Here is a 15,942-nt window from a genome sequence, read left to right on the forward strand (position 1 = left end):
CACAACCAACAAGAATCTTGCAAGCGGTTTCTGGATGGTAAATCAACAACCAAACAGTAAAACCAGACAGTGGATCTCAGCTTGGGTTGCTAGGTGACGGGCTGGGCTCCGCCGGGGTTGCTAGGAAACGCGCAATGCCTCTTTGGGCTTTTGAAATGGCTAATTTTCCTGATCCCAAAAACGTCAACATATTGCCAAAATGACAACTGGGTGTTTTTTTAAAGCACTTTGGGCTGTTCACAGAAGCAGCTGAGACCCAAGTGGAATTTTAAATCACTTTCTTTTACTTCCATAAGTAACTAATTGTTTGTATTGAAAGTTTTGCTGCATTTAAACACTTCTCTGCCATTTTTAAAGTGCTTCCCCTACATTGACTGAGTTGGCATTAGGTTTCTAACAATAAACTTCACCAATGTTTGTCTTTGCAGGATGAAGTCCAGCAGATGATGCAGCTGCAGCTGCAGTGTGAGCAGATGGAAACTGGAGGCTTTGCCACCAAACGCCTGACATTTAACATCTGTCGCTGTGCTGAAAGGCATCTGCTGGTGACAAATCCTTCTTTAGGCTGATAGTTTCTTTTTTTGGTAAAATAAAAACTTACTACCACTCAACAGTTGCCTAGTGGGAGTATGTTCACCATGATTTTATTCTGCATTGTAAGGAAGGATCATTCCTTCCTTATTCCGCCCTCTATTTATTTGGTATAAATACATTTATTTGGTATAAATAGAGGACGACACTTTGGAAGCACAAAAACTTTTTCAGTCAGATCCAGACTTAAATTTGGCTCATCAAAGCAAACTTACGTCAACATCATTTTAATTTAAAGCTATGTTGTGATAATTATATAATTTATTAAATACAGTAAATTTTATCCGGGTCACACTGTCAATAAAATGTGTTTTGAGATTTAAGTTTTCGCTTTAAGGGTCAGTGGAGTGTTTAAAAATTTCAGTCAGAGGTTTAAGAGGGTATCTAAAAATAAAATGTATTTCTGATATGTCAAAACTTTATCAAGGCTGGCAGGGGACAAGAGAGCAAGACTTTTAGTGGACAAAAATTCGGCTTTTCTGGAGACACTGAGCATCTTAAAGGAAATCTAATATGCATAATTCACATTTTTAAAATATTTTTTCTTCCATTTTGGTTTCTATTGCTTCTAAAACCAGCCCAAGAGCTTGGAAAAACACCCAGCTGTTTATTTTGGAAATAAATTAATGTTTAGAAAGTGAGTTGTTTCAAAGACCTTCAGAGTGTTAAGTCACACTGCACCGTTAACTAGCAACCCCAGGTGAGCTCCAGCATATTTGATTAGTTGGTTTTACTGCCGCATGTGCCGTACAACGAAGACACTATTGTTGACTTACAATTCATTTTTTTTTACATCATTACTGGTAAAATAAAAAAAAAAAAATTCCAAAACCCCCAAAATATCATCATAAAATCTGCAGCAGACATTTCCTATAACTATTTAATTAAGAAAATAAATCAGCAGATATACTTTTAAAAGGCATTTATTGATGAAATACACATTTATGATTTGACAAAAGCTTCTGTAGGTTTGTATGTAAGAAATTCCAGCCCAGTCCTAAACCGCGATACATTTTGTGTTTAAGTGTAAACCAGATCATAAAATGTGCAATAAATAATACAAGGACAAGGACACCAAATAAGTGCCTGAGTTAACCTGCAGGAGGAAAAGGAAACGAGAGTGAAATAAAATCCAGTCCAAATCCATGTTTGTGTATTGGGTGGATTAGTGTCAGATTTCCTGATCAGCGTGAGGAACCAGAAGGCATTTAGAGACCTGAGGAGCTGGCTGCAACAAACTAAACACAAAACAGACAATGGGGCTGAAACAGTCTGGAAAAGGTATATTGCACACTTTGTTTGCAAATAGAATAAACCACGTTCTTTTTCTGCGCTCACAAAGGGAAAATTTTGTTAACATTAAAACACTACGGGAAAATTCAGACGCAAAGAAACAAACTAAACATGTCAAGTTAGAAATTTCTCCTTCAGCAGAGAAAGATTTTAAAACGGATCAAATTTAGAAAAAAACCTCCAGATCTGGAAGGATTTTTGTGTAATTTGAAAACAACAAAACTGCTGCCTAATTCTCTTTTGACCAAGAATTTATAGTGATGTGAAAATGACAAATCTCAAAGATTTATTTTTTGACTTAAATGTTTCAGAAAATCTAACCAGTTTTAATATCTGACAAAAACATTATAGAAAATGCAGTTTTCAAATTATGATTTCCTTTATTGAGTTTATAAAGTATTAGGACCACACAAAGAAAATCATAACGAGAATTAAATATTTCAATTATAAAGTTTTAAGATCACAATAATAATGTAAAGAAAATGTACTAAAACTACAAGAATTCAAAATAATGTAAGAATAATGTCATAGTAATACAAGATTATTTTTATGAATTTATCTTTGAAATATTAAACTACTCTTAAAATATTACGACTTTATTCTCATTATTTCAATTTCACTCTTGTAATTTTAGTTTTTTATATATTCTTATTATGGTCCTAATATTCTGTCTTTTTTAAATAAATGTTAATGAATTATTGACCTAAAATAAGCTCATGCATCTTGCTGAAAAGTTATCTGTAAGTTAATTTTGTGTAATTTTAATCACACTAATATATAAAACCATTCAGTCTGTGACACAGCAGAAAGTCCAGATCGGAGTGACTGATTAAACAAAACAAAACAAAAAGGGGATTGGGGGAGAGGGAATGAGGGTGGAGTGTCCTAGTCAAAGTGTGGACTTCAAATGAACTGAAATATGGCAATGAGGCTAAATAAAATGATTTATGAAATGTAAGCTCGTAACTGCAATGCTTTCTGGTAATGAGGAAACTAAAGGTTTATGAGTCAGTCAGCTTTAGATAGGACTTTTAAAATAATACATCATAGTTTGAAAACTGATTTTCTCAGCAACAGCTAAACAAAACCTTCCACACTTTCAAAGTGGACACTTACTTAACAGCAGAGTCTGTTTAAGAGTTCAGTCTGCAGCCAGAATCATTGAGGAAATGTTGTTTAATGCAAGAGCGACAGCAGAATAACCTTATAGAAGACCTTTTATTAAACTGTTTATCTGCAGCTGAGCTTGCTCTGCCATGAACCTCTGACAAGCAGCATGTCTTAATGTTGGTCCCAATAAAGAGCTAAACATCGATCCGTTCCAGTGAGCTGGGAGTGAAAACCTTACTCAGCAGAATCCATAAAAAATAATAATTCAGAAAGTCTGGGCTATTAAAACCAGCAAGTTTCAATCTGACTGAGAGGCGCAAACATCTCACACCAAAGAACCCCATAATAAGTGTGATTTCGATTTGAGCCATGAAATTGGTGCCAGCACATCCAATTTCTCACCACTTTACTTTTAGTTCTCACAGAATCCACCTCATCGGGCCTCAACTTGTTTAAAATTCCCTTGGTTTTCAATTGCATCAGCTGGTAAAGCAGACAAATCAATAAGGAGGAACGAGGGAGGGGAACAGCACCTTTATCTGCACAGAGAGGCAGAACCGACGAGAAACGACACCAGAAACAAAAACCAACAGGCGACGTTTCGCACAGCGCCTTTTCGTCACGGACTGGATTTGTGCAGGAAAACTTGGAGATGAGGGAATGTTAGCACCTTAGAAAGCACCAGAGATGAAGTCTGACCGTCACTGCGAGGGAAAACTCCACCTTTTCCATCAGCAATGAACAAAAAAACTGTTTTTGTCCACAAATTATTTTTCAATCTACTGCATAATCTAAAGCTGTTTAGTCTTAAATATTTCAGATGCACCACATTGAAATAATTATTCCACCTGACAACCGTTAACTTCTCAAACTGAGTTCCCTCAATTACAGCAGAAACAGCAGGAATAAATGGGCAAGTGAGGCATTTGTGGTACATTATCACTGCATAAAGATAAAATTGACCCAAGTAGCTTTAGTCTACTTTCTAGCGCAAATATATGATGGTGTCCAAAAGCAACTATAGATAAAAAGACAGAAAGAGGGAAAAACGTTCCACCAAAAAACATTTTAAGATTACTACCAGAAGTTTTCTAGAAATAATTTGGAAATTTCTAAACTACAGAAGCTATATATGTACATATACATATAAATAGCAATTTTTTGTCTTTCAGAGCTCAGATATTTTCAGGTTTCTTCTAGAAAACTTTTGAAATTAATCTAAAAATTTCTGAATTTTTGGTTGGAAATTTATTCCTCCATTTTTCTATCTTTAACAGTTTTAAAATCTCTTAGTGTTCTTGTAATTAGAAAACTAAACTATAATAGTTTCACTTGAAACATGTGAAACATGGGAAAATGTCTTGTTACAGGTAAAATATTTAGTCATTATTGACCTGAAACAAACTCTTATATCTTAAATAGTTTTGTCTTATTTCAAGTGAGCCAAGATATTTGCACTAGAAAGTAGAAAGAAATAGTTGGTAATAATTTGTGTTCTTGCAGTGTTTGTGAGATTTTTCTTGTTTTCTAGTCACAGCAGCACCATGTTGGGTGTTTACAGCTTCTTCACCTGAAGAGCTGATGTACGTCAAAGAAAACAGAAAACGTTCAGCACAAACCAACAAAGACAAGCAGAAGCTGGAATAAACAAAACAAATATTTAAAACCCCACAGTCGACAAACTGAAGAGTTTTATCGTTTAACAAAATTAATGTGGAAATCAAGCAGCTGTGATGCAAAAAGTTTCAATTAAAATCAGGAAGAAAAAAGTGTTTTATCAAGAAAAAGAAAAATAGTCCTGTTAGCTCATTGTTTTAGGTTTTTAAGCCATTTTAAGAATAACTTTTTCTGATTAAATATATTCCTCCAAGTCTATTAAAAATATGTGAAACCTAATTTCATAACTGAGTTTCGCACAAAATAACATAAAATGTAAAGTTTGTCGCTGTTCTTAATCTTAATCAATTTTTCCAAAAAGTGAAAACAGTAAATAAAGAACCTTTAAATACAGAATTTTTACTGTTTTACTGATGTTATATTCTGTGTTCAGTAAAAAATCAGAACAGGTTTAAGAAGAAATTCCACAGAATATTATTGCTGGAGCAGCTTAAGAAATTAAATAAGTTTTCATGAGTTGTATATTAAAAAAGATCAGACAAAAGACATGAAAACATCAGCACAAATGTAATTAATCTAAAGTTACATAGATAGACTTATTTATTGAGATGCACCTGGACGGACATTAATGGAAAGTAAAGTGGAAGGAAAAAGTCTGGCAAGAAGATGCACATAAGGGCTATTTTTCAAAGTCAAAGCTCCTAAATATTGTTTAACAACATACTTTAATAACTATAATAATAAAAGTAAATTGATGCATTTCTAATAAAATGGCTTCACAGAAACCAAAAACAATGAGCAGCTATGCTGTCAGGGCTTTAATTCTGCAGGTGTTTCAGCTGCGTTTGTCTGGATTTGTTGCCACAGAGACACAGTGCATGTCAGTGAGTGGGATTATTATTGAAATAATAAAAATATATTCATTCATAAATGAATGAATATATCGCCACTTTCAAAAAGTGAAAATATTGTGCAAGTTGTAATCCTTAAAAAGAAATAGTTTCACTTCTGGAATGATTTTAAATAACGTTTCAGTTATTCCACATCATGAAGAAGCCTCTAAATAAAACGTTTCACATGTGAAAAGGTGACAGTTCTGCATTTGCTTGGGAAAAACAGAAAAGTAAGAAACTTTTCTAAGATCTGGGGATGTAAAAGAAGAGCTTTAGCAGATTTGCTGCATCACACAGTTAAGAACCGCATGTGGTTACAGAAGAAACCTCCTCAATAATACAAACGCACATTTAAAAAGCACCAAACGACCCAGCTGTGGTCATTTTATTCTCAATTTCAATATTAAAATGCTTTAAGTAACGCCTCAGCCCCTGCTAAACCTGAATTTGTGTTCTTGAACGTTGCCTGTCCTGCAAAAAACAAACTAAAAATAAAAAATCCGAATACAGAAACAAAAACTGAAATGACAAATACATTTTTCAGGAATGAACTTGAAGACTGTGCAGCTTCTTCAGCTGGGAGTGAGAATAAACAATGTGACAGCGAGAAGACCGTGTTTCTCATTTTAAATGCCTTTTCTCCAAATTTGTCCACAATTAAACATCATAAAGCTGCAAGTGGAGCTGATGAGTCCAGATTATAAAAATCCTTAGAACTGAAGTTTCTACAGAAGAGGATTAGGGACACTGAAAAAAACAAAAAATTATTTTGACTTTTCAAAATTGTGAATTTCTTTCCTCAAAATTTTTCCTTTTTTTCTTCAAAATCCCAATTTTAGTCTCCAATTTCTGACTTTAATCTCAGAATTTCAACTTTAATGTCATAATTGAGATTTTTTTACTTAGAATTCTGACTTTAATTTTATAATTTTGACTTTAACGTGAGACTTCTGACCTTTTCTTATCACTGACTTTAATCAAAAGTTACAAATATCTATTATTTTTTATCTATTTATGTAAAAAGTCAACCATCTGATATTTTTGACTTTCGTAGATTTTAGATTTTTTGATTCTTCTCTCAGATTTTTGACTTTTCTTTGAGCATGTTTTGGACTTCAATCTCATATTCCTGGCCTCTTTCTCAGAATTCTGACTTTTTCTCTGATTTTTTTCCTTTGGATTTCTGAATTCAATTTTCTGAGTTCATAAATCACAATGATTATATTTTATTATTATTATCCAGTGGCCCTAATCCTCCTCCATAAGTTTCTGCTGCTAAAAAAAGTGCAGGAACACGAGGACGGATATTAAGGACTGCTTAGAGTGAGGAAAACAAAATTTAAATGGCTTCAATCTGCCTAAACGACGATATCTTAAACGTCTTATTCTCTATATGAGCTTGAAGCTGGGGACAGTTTTCCTCCTTAAAGTCAATTCACATATTCAGAACCCACATAAATGGTTGCAGATTTGATATAAGCTGTTTTGTGTCTTTCTCAGACAACATAAAGATGCTTTCATATAATCTGATACTGATAGCAAGTCTGTCTTTATCACCATATAGATAGCACTTCAGGGATCCACTCTCTCTTTTCTATTTAACAGTCTAAAGTCTCTCTTCAATCTCTCTGTAATGACATTTTATGTACAATATCAGCATATCGAACATAAATTACTACATACAAAAAAAAAAGCCTATTCACAATTGACAATCATTAGAAATCCAAATCAGACATAATGGAAATAAAATAATAAAAAAAACAATTCAGAGGAAATTGATTTATCAGCTTAAAATTGATGGATGTTATATAACTTTTCCATAAACTTTCTGTGCTCCCAGAACATGTTGTGTTGTGAAAAGACGCCTTTTTATGTATATTCTTACTTATATATAAAAAAGACCTTCCTCTCCAGTCAGTCGTCGTCTGAGGAGGATGAAGCTCAAAAACATGTTCAGATGACTCCCGACATCTTGTTTGTGTGTAAACAGAGCACCAGTAGTGTCTTGGTTCATGTCTTTTCTGTACAAAAGTATAAATATATGCTTTTCTCTCCTTTTTTTTTTTCATTTTTCTCTTTTTGTTCACATATGTAGGATGTAGCAGACGAAGAAAAAGGTTGTTTTAGTTTGTAAAACCACGCCGGTGTTGCAGGTCCTGTGCCAGTTTTTGTCTCATTAGATGTCGAATTGCTGGCTTTTGTTGATGTCAGGTGTTTGCTTGGTATTGATCGTCTTTGCATAAATAATAATAAGAAAAAGAAAACAAAGAAGAAGAAAGTTTCACTGCGGCGAAGAAGCCAACCAAAAGGATCCAAATAAAACAACCATTGTGTCCGTTGTAGCTACAGCAGGTCCATCTTCGGTCTGTAATGGAGCAGGAGTGGAGATTTCTGGAATGGACAACAACATTTTGAAAGTTTTACCAAGTATTTTTTCCTAGTCTGTTGTTCAAATATCTTTGTGCAAAAAAGATAATCTGCCAGTTGATCTTATACTTTTTCAGCAAAACTATTATTATTTCCTTAAAACAAGCTCTCATATCTTGCTTAAAAGGCACTTTTGAGTTAGTTTTGTCTAATTTAAACAGTATCAAGATATTTGCTCTAGAAACCAAGCAAAAAATCTTGGTAAGATTTTGTGTTTTTGCAGTGCTGGACTCTCTTACGTTGTTGATCGTGTGACTAGTGCGACGCAAAAAAGTGTTGCAGTTTTGCCAAATGCACAAATTTTGATATAACCTTTTTTATCCTCTTCACAACTGTTGTTTCAATTAATCAAATTTATTTTCGTAACTCCAATCTGTGCAGTTATGTGGATTATGGAAACACAACTAGTGAAGGGAGACGAAACCAATTATTGATTAGAATAGTGTTTAGTTTGACAACATGCAACAGGATTAAGTCAATCAAAACATTTCATAACTCAGCTGGAATTCATGTTTATTTCCTCAAAACTGCCAGAATTAGTTACCTTAAATCTCCATCTTGTCACAACAACAAATTTCAAAGTGTGGTCCTTTCCCAGGATTTCCTCGTTGCATAAAATATCCAGCTGTGAAAAGAAGCAAAAAAAAAAATTATTTATTTACCAGAGAGATCGAAGGAGAAAAATAAAATGTTTTTTCCCCACAGAAAGCAGACTGGATGAGGATTTCTGCTGCTAGTTTTATCTGTGCACAATGATGATGATGATGAAGTTTGTGGTGAAATCTCAGTGAACGACAGAAGGAACCGGACGGCCGAGGTTCGATAGCGAACACGCGGCTGGCTCGATGAATCTATTCCCACCGTGAAGCAGTATTGATATTCTACAGAGCGCCGTCTGCAGGTCAATACTGAGACAGAGAGGGAGGCCGTGCGTCACAGCGGCACCTGCTGGTTCACTGCTGCACACTCATCAGGTCACAACAAAACTCAAAAATATAAGACATAAATCACTGTCATACTTATTCTGAAATACATATTTTAAATGCCTGCATCTCTTTATGTTGACTTGAAAATATAAAATTCTGATTTTAAAAATTGTTTTAGTAACAATGTAGAGAGTTTAAGCTATAAACTTCCCACAAATTACACAAATTAACAACAGCACGTCTCAACAAATGGTAATTGTTGTAATCAATATGGACTTCAAACTGTGTCTCAATATCTTACAATGATGACACAAATCATCTGGTAGGATTATTTTTGAGCATCTCCCTTCTTGGTTTCTATGTAAACTTTAACGTTCCTATTCTTCTTGAATTGTTAAGCATCAGACGTCCTGCAGATAAATTTAAACGGGTGTGTTTATGCTCTCGCTTTTAAAATCCGGAGTCGTTTCAAGCATCTTTTCACAGTCAGTGAAAGCCACAACAATAGCCGGAGGGGTAAAGCGCGGCCGACGCTTCAGAGCCGCGCGATGCAAGCCGACGATCTAATGGAGCCGACCCACTCATCTGTGTGACAGCCAAAATATTAAAAGACACGAAGGAAAAACGGGAAAAATAGGCAACGAGAAGGCGATTGTGGCGATTTCTCACAGCCATCTAAAAATCCATCTGTCAGAATATCGCCCACTCTTGCCTACCCCTGCTGCTCTGCACGGGGCGGAGAAGACAATAAATAGAAAAATTAGATATCATGGGGGCTTGTTTTCATGCAAATTATACCAAACACAAAGGGCACAAATGAGTCACAGCATAAAAAGGAAGAACGTTATTTTAATCATGTAAAACAATCATGATTAATCTCACGTTTTCCTTCTACTCAACTTTGCAATATACCGCTGTGTGTATCACAAAGACATATAATTTAGATTCTATGGAGAAGTGCAGAAATAAATAAGTATTTCAGTGATCTTGTGACTCGGTGAGACTCAGCCATCCAGCCTGAAGTGTGTTGCTTTCTGTACCTCGTTGAACGATGTCAGGTTAAGCTTTTTGGCGATGAACTTTTTGAGGTGGAGGACGGTGGCTTGTGCTGAGCAGCGGATCCATTTGCGTTTCAGACCTCGAAGTTTGCTGCTGTTGCACTCCAGGCAGATGCTGACCTTTTGGACAAAAGAAAAATCATGATTATAGGATCTGCGCCAACTCCACAGATATAAATGTTCAATCAATCAATTTACAGAAGTGCTAAAAGCGTTGCAGCATTGTGATCATTGCTTTCAGTACCTGTGGAAGTAGCACTGAAATAATCTGATAAATTATGACAAATCGATTGTTAATCAACTAACTTACTTATTGATTAGTCATTAACTAACGTACACTAAAATATCTAAAAAAGAACAAAAGTTATCGTTCCAGTACCATCATTACTGCACAACGGTGTAGATCTACTGTAGGCAGAATTTGCTTGTAGGACTGAAACGATTAATCGTTATTAATCAGAGTAATTAAAATAATTGTCAACTAATTTGATCATCATTAACTGGAGTATGCAAGAGAATACAGTCAAAGCAGTAATTAAGTATAAATAAATACATTATATTGCATTTTAGACAAAGAAGTGTATTTTTTATTTGCACATTTTACAGTATTTCTAATATTGTATACAAAAAGGCTTAAGTATTTAAAAATCCTCATGGTGCCATTTTTTATCTGATTCATCAATTAATCATCAGAAAATGGATTAATCGATTAATAAAATAACTAATTAACTTCGTTGCAGCGGATTCTCTATTCTGCTTTCATAAGCAAAGTTGGCGAAATCAGCGATGTTAATCTGCTATTGGCTTCCTGAATGTCACTGATTTTCCCTGCCACTGGCCTGTGAATTTGTTTTGCCCCCTCAGGTGAAACGGAGCGTGGTCAGAAACCATTATCATGACTGGGACTCACACATCAAGAGACAAAACAGGAGAGAAGCAAAGCTCTTCATGTGCGACTGTCCTTCTGTCTCTTTTTATTCCTCTTTTTGGAGATAGGAGGCGACAACAACCCCCCTGTTTAAACATCCTCAAATAAACAGTGGCAGTGCTTTGCCGAACAGTCTGCCCTTCAATAAGCAAAGACCAACATCTCAGTGTGTCTGGTTTCCAGTGGCGCTGGCAGTGAGGGGAAGCTCATAATGTAAAATAAAAGCCTTGCTGGTGATCAGGACTCTGCGGCGGCTCGGTGGCGGCCTGCGAGGCACTTTTATAACATTATAGTACATTACCGACGGGTCCGCGGAGCCAAGGAGGGCTCCTGCAGCTAAACACACAAATGCACTGATGCAAGAGAGAGGAGAGCAAAGAAAACACTGAGTGTGCTTTGTGAGGCGCGCATAAAAAGCTTCAGGCTCATTACAGAGCTGTTGCAGAGCTCTGACGCAACTTTTTCATGTTGAATATTTGCTCGAGCTTCGACTTTGGACAACCGAGGCCTCAAGTGGCGTCAATAAGAAAATTTACAGCTATTTTCTAAATACACAAATGCAATTCTTGACCTTAAATCTAAGCAATATCTGATTTCTTGAGTTTGTTTGTGTGTGAAGCTTTTGGTAAAGAAGTCTACTCAACTACTGAGTAACTGATCAAATTATCAATCTATTTTAAAAAATGTAAGTTACATCATCAGAAGGACTAAAATATAAAATTTTATGGAAATTTTGGTATTTTAAGGACCAAACTCAGTAATTTATGTAAGTAACAAAAAAAATAACAAAATAAGGCAAAAAAATTTTTGAAATCATTTTTTTTCTATATAAAACTTTAACAACCTGCATCTGTGTGTCTTTTTATGATGAATTTTTGGTTAAAATATTTGTTTTTTATTGAGTGAATAGAAAATTCAGAAATTTTACTCATGTAAGAGTAGCGATAAAATTACTCAAAGAACAGTGAAGTAAAAATAGTCCTAAAAATTACTCCTGTAAATGTAACTGGTTACAGCCCAACTCTGGTCAGAGGTTTCATTAGTTTTCTCAGGCAGCGCCACAAGGTTACGCTCTGAAAGGTCGTCCAGGAGGCAGCTGGAGGTCGTCCATGCGTGGCGGCTCGCCTGTCGATTCTTACACCTGACTGAACCGGGAGAGGAAGAGGGATTCGTCTTCCTCATCCTACCTGCCCAGAAACGCTGCTGTGAATCTTCTGAAGCTTTTTCTAAACTCTTTCTGTGTTTTAAACTCGCAAAAATCTGAGTAAACAGAAACAAAATTACTATTTAATTCATAAAATGAAAAAAAATATGCACTGCTGGTGTTATAAAGGGGAAAATTTACATTTTGGACATTTTTTGTACTTCCACTTAAAAAAAAAAAAACTTTTGGCATCAAGTTCTTTGGTTACCTAGCAACTAAAGCCAAACCCTTCCCGTTGCCCAGCAACCCAGCACATTTGGTAAGCCGCTTTTGGAGATTTTGAAATATTCACATTTTAAAACCAATCCATGCATAAATTACTGTGCAGACATTTGAGGAATATAAAACCAACACAAAACCTGAAGCAGAACATTATCCAAACTGTAACTGACTATTTTCATTCCACTAATCAATTATTTCTTACATCAATACATTCAAATGTTATGATTTAGTTGAGCTCAGATCAGTTTTATGTACAAACTACATAATAAACTCTTCATAAGGTGTACATAAAAGTGATTTGAAATTAAAGAAAAACTGTGAATTAAAGCTGAAGGTCAGGAAGAATAATTAAAGCAGCTTTTATTTAATTATTGTGTTGAGCTAAAATGCCCTAAATAACAAAATGAAAGTAAATAAATGTGAAGTAATTAGCTAAATAAATACAATAATACTTGATTATGTTTTCATTTATGAGTTTGTCTACAGTCTTAAATGTAATTTTTTGGAGATATAATTTATAAAAATATACAGGACATATTGAGCTGATTTGATTTTGTGATGTTATGTATAACAAAGTGAAGGTAAAATTAGCTTGAACTTTTTAATCTCTAAGAACACTGTCGAGCTGAAAGGAATTGAAAGTAATCTTTTTCTCTTTTGATTTCTATATAGAAAGGTTCAAATTTACTGAAAAATAAACAGCAATGGTTTGTGAAAAAGTCTAAAATAAAGAAGCATTTGACACCCTTCTGTCTCTACAGGTAAAAAAAAATATTTCAACAGTCTGGATGAAACGTCGTTTAATGTCAGCTTTCATTTCTGTTTTCTCCTGAAAGCTCTAAAACACCTTCTCATCTTTTCCCATCACTCTCTTCCCCTTCCTCCAACATCATCGTTTTCTTCCGATACCCCTCTGCTCCTTCTTTCCTTTCTCCTCCTCCGACAAGCTTCAGTCACCGAGGCTGAAGCTGGGTGACTGAAGCTACTCTCAAACACAAAAATCCTGCAAATGAAATTCTGCAATTTCATGATCACCTCATCACCCTTGTTACTGTCAGCAGCCATTTTGGCCTCTCAATCCTGCAATTTCCTGCAATTTCTCCCTCTTTTATATGTCATCTTGTATTTCCCGGCTCTCTCCCTCTCCACCTCTCGGTGACATTTCACATCACTGCGTTCAGACTGCAGTATTAGCTATTCTGTGGGCATTTCTGCATCGCTGCTGAATTTACAGAAGGCCAAGATCTTCACCCACGTCAGGACAGAATACCCCTCCCACATCCAGGGGAGGGAGAGCTTCTTCGGAGATGAAGGGCTTGATTTTCACTGTTTTTTGGTATGAAAAAAAATTTCCGCCTGTGCATCAGTATGCAGGAGAGATGCTTCATGCTGCAGAGAGTCTGTATGGCAACAATGACAACTCAAATCTCCACAGTTTTTTAGCCTGACTGGTTGTGTTGTTCATGCCTTTAAGACTGTTACCAGAAATTGAAGTTTTGACAGGAAACAGAACCAATTTCTCCTTAAAAGTTAAAAAAATTATATATATATATATGTCCATTTGTTCAGAATGAATAAGCAGAATAATAACCTGCTCGTCACTGCGGTGATAGTCGTTGTCCTCCTCTGGCTTCTCCTCTCCGGCCTCCTTATTCGCTGTGTCTTCTAACTTTGTGTCGCCTGTTTGAGAAAAAGAAAAAACTATGATAATCTAAAAAAAATGATACATAAATGCAGATATAAAAAGTACAAATAAATGCAAAGTTTATGAGCCACAGGGTACTTCAACACATTTCATAATTATCCAGAGTTAAATTAATAGATTTTGCCTTTTTGTATTTAGTACAAGACATTAGTAGATATTTTTGAGGTCTGTCTTTAAATATATGAGGTTGATTGGAGATAGATGGATGGATAAGTAGGAGGAGGTTCTGGAAACTAGAACATTGCAACATTGGAGTGCCGCTCCAATGTTGCAATAATACATTAAAGGTTATAAGGCTGATTTTTGAATATGATATGCTGGAATGTACTTTAAGTTTTAATGTATCCAAAAGTTTTAATTTTCTGCATCCTATATTTAAATAAATATATAAATATCATTGAGATGGAAAAATGTAAGTTGGATCAGTTTTCAGTTGCTAGAATAGACAGGATCTGTTTCTTTTTGAGTCTGAATGATGAAGTTACTTTATCCTGGTGATGTCAATGTTGCCTCCTCACAACCTGACAAGACAGATGGCAAACAAACCATCCATCTCCAGCTTTTAATACAGTATATAATTCATTTGAGCTGAGGGGAAAGCCAACCAGAACAGGTTCAGTTGAAGGGCGCTCCCTCACCGCAGGAGAGAGTCCTCATCCATCTGATAAAAGCTCCACGAACAAGCAGCACCAGCTGATCAAGTTAGAGTACACATCTTTTATGAATTTTCCTGTTGCCTGTGATATTGTTGCAGTATTGAATTTTTAGCTGTAAAACTTGGTTATCGAAGTCTAAATTGCGTTGCGGTGACAGGAACAGCAGTGCAGATGGGTTTTGCTTTCCAGTAACCTTTAGAAACAAAGAAATTCAGTCTGTTCCAGGATTCAGCGGAGGTAATAACTGTGTTTATGTGAGTCTCAGACTGTAGATACGCTCTGTCCTCTGTGAGTATTTTCCGTCTGGGCCAACTGTCGCTATCCCTCTGAGGAACATTAAGCTTGTCCGGTGTTTGTCTCCAGCGTTAGCCTCACTTATTGCTCATCAGGAGGGCCATGCTTTAGTTAAAGTCTCATATCACGCCAATTCCTGCGTCTTGTGCTGTGTCTTTTCATCTCCCCTGTTACCGTCAGCTAATGATCTTCTGTCTTTTTTATGATTTATGGCACATCTTCCCAACGCTAAAGTCCCACAGGCGTGCACAATGACGTTTTCAGGCTAGCTTGTGAGAGATGGAGTGAGCCATCTGTGTGTGTTGGTGTGGGAGTTTAGATTGTCATGAAAGCAAAAGTGTACTCTGCAGACTCGATGCGTCCCCAAGTGACCCAGTCTTCTTGGGTTAAGTGCTCAGAAAAGCTGGTAATTTAGAAAAATGAGTCTGTGTGCCGGTGGAAACAGCTTTTGTTTTGGCTGGTGTCAAGCAGTCCTCCAGAACTTAGTGTTTCCATATGACAGCAAACAGATTTAACGCGTTAAAGGGGATTGATTATGAGAAAGTCATATTTGGACATTTTTATGCTTCCAGTTGGGTCGCAATGGCTTCTAAAATTAGCTGAAGCGCTTAAAAAGACCCACCCGCTCTTTGGTGTCTGGAAAATTAGTCGCTTCAAAAACCTCTTTATTATTAAGTCACAATCAACAGGAACTGAGCCGTTACCAGCAACCAAACCAGAGCTCCTGCACGTTTGGTTTTACTGCTGAACAATGGCTGCTGGAAAGGACAAGTGTTTTGTTGTTGACTTCCTGTTCATTAAAGCAGTGGCTGAATTGTTGCTGGTTGTGCAGGAGCTTCCACTTTTGCTTTTCAAAGATGTACGGTTGTATGATTGTGAATCTATTTGTGATCATTTTCATGTGTGAGTGTAAAAAAAAGTATTAGACCAGATATAAACAGTTGTGGTTCAAAGCTGTGGTCTTTTAACTTTTAAAAATCTTTCTAGTGGCAGCAATAAATGCAAAGTGAATGTAAAT

General features: G+C 35.8%; 1 protein-coding gene across 1 annotated transcript in view; it reads right to left on the reverse strand.

Moving 5' to 3' along the window:
* Positions 1-1,498: 1,498 nt before the first annotated feature.
* LOC129360698 (polycomb group RING finger protein 3) overlaps positions 1,499-15,942 on the reverse strand; it is a 45,435-nt gene continuing 30,991 nt past the window's right edge. Inside the window, exons 7-10 of the mRNA XM_055031058.1 lie at positions 13,861-13,949; positions 9,898-10,035; positions 8,476-8,556; positions 1,499-7,895 (exon numbers count right to left, since the gene is read on the reverse strand). Coding sequence (XP_054887033.1) covers positions 7,848-7,895; positions 8,476-8,556; positions 9,898-10,035; positions 13,861-13,949 — 356 coding nt within the window. The 3' untranslated portion in view covers positions 1,499-7,847. The remainder of the gene's footprint in view (positions 7,896-8,475; positions 8,557-9,897; positions 10,036-13,860; positions 13,950-15,942) is intronic.

The sequence above is a fragment of the Poeciliopsis prolifica genome, unplaced genomic scaffold (assembly GCF_027474105.1).
Source record: "Poeciliopsis prolifica strain line A6 unplaced genomic scaffold, Auburn_PproV2 SCAFFOLD006, whole genome shotgun sequence".
In the NCBI taxonomy this organism is placed as follows: Eukaryota; Metazoa; Chordata; class Actinopteri; order Cyprinodontiformes; family Poeciliidae; genus Poeciliopsis; species Poeciliopsis prolifica.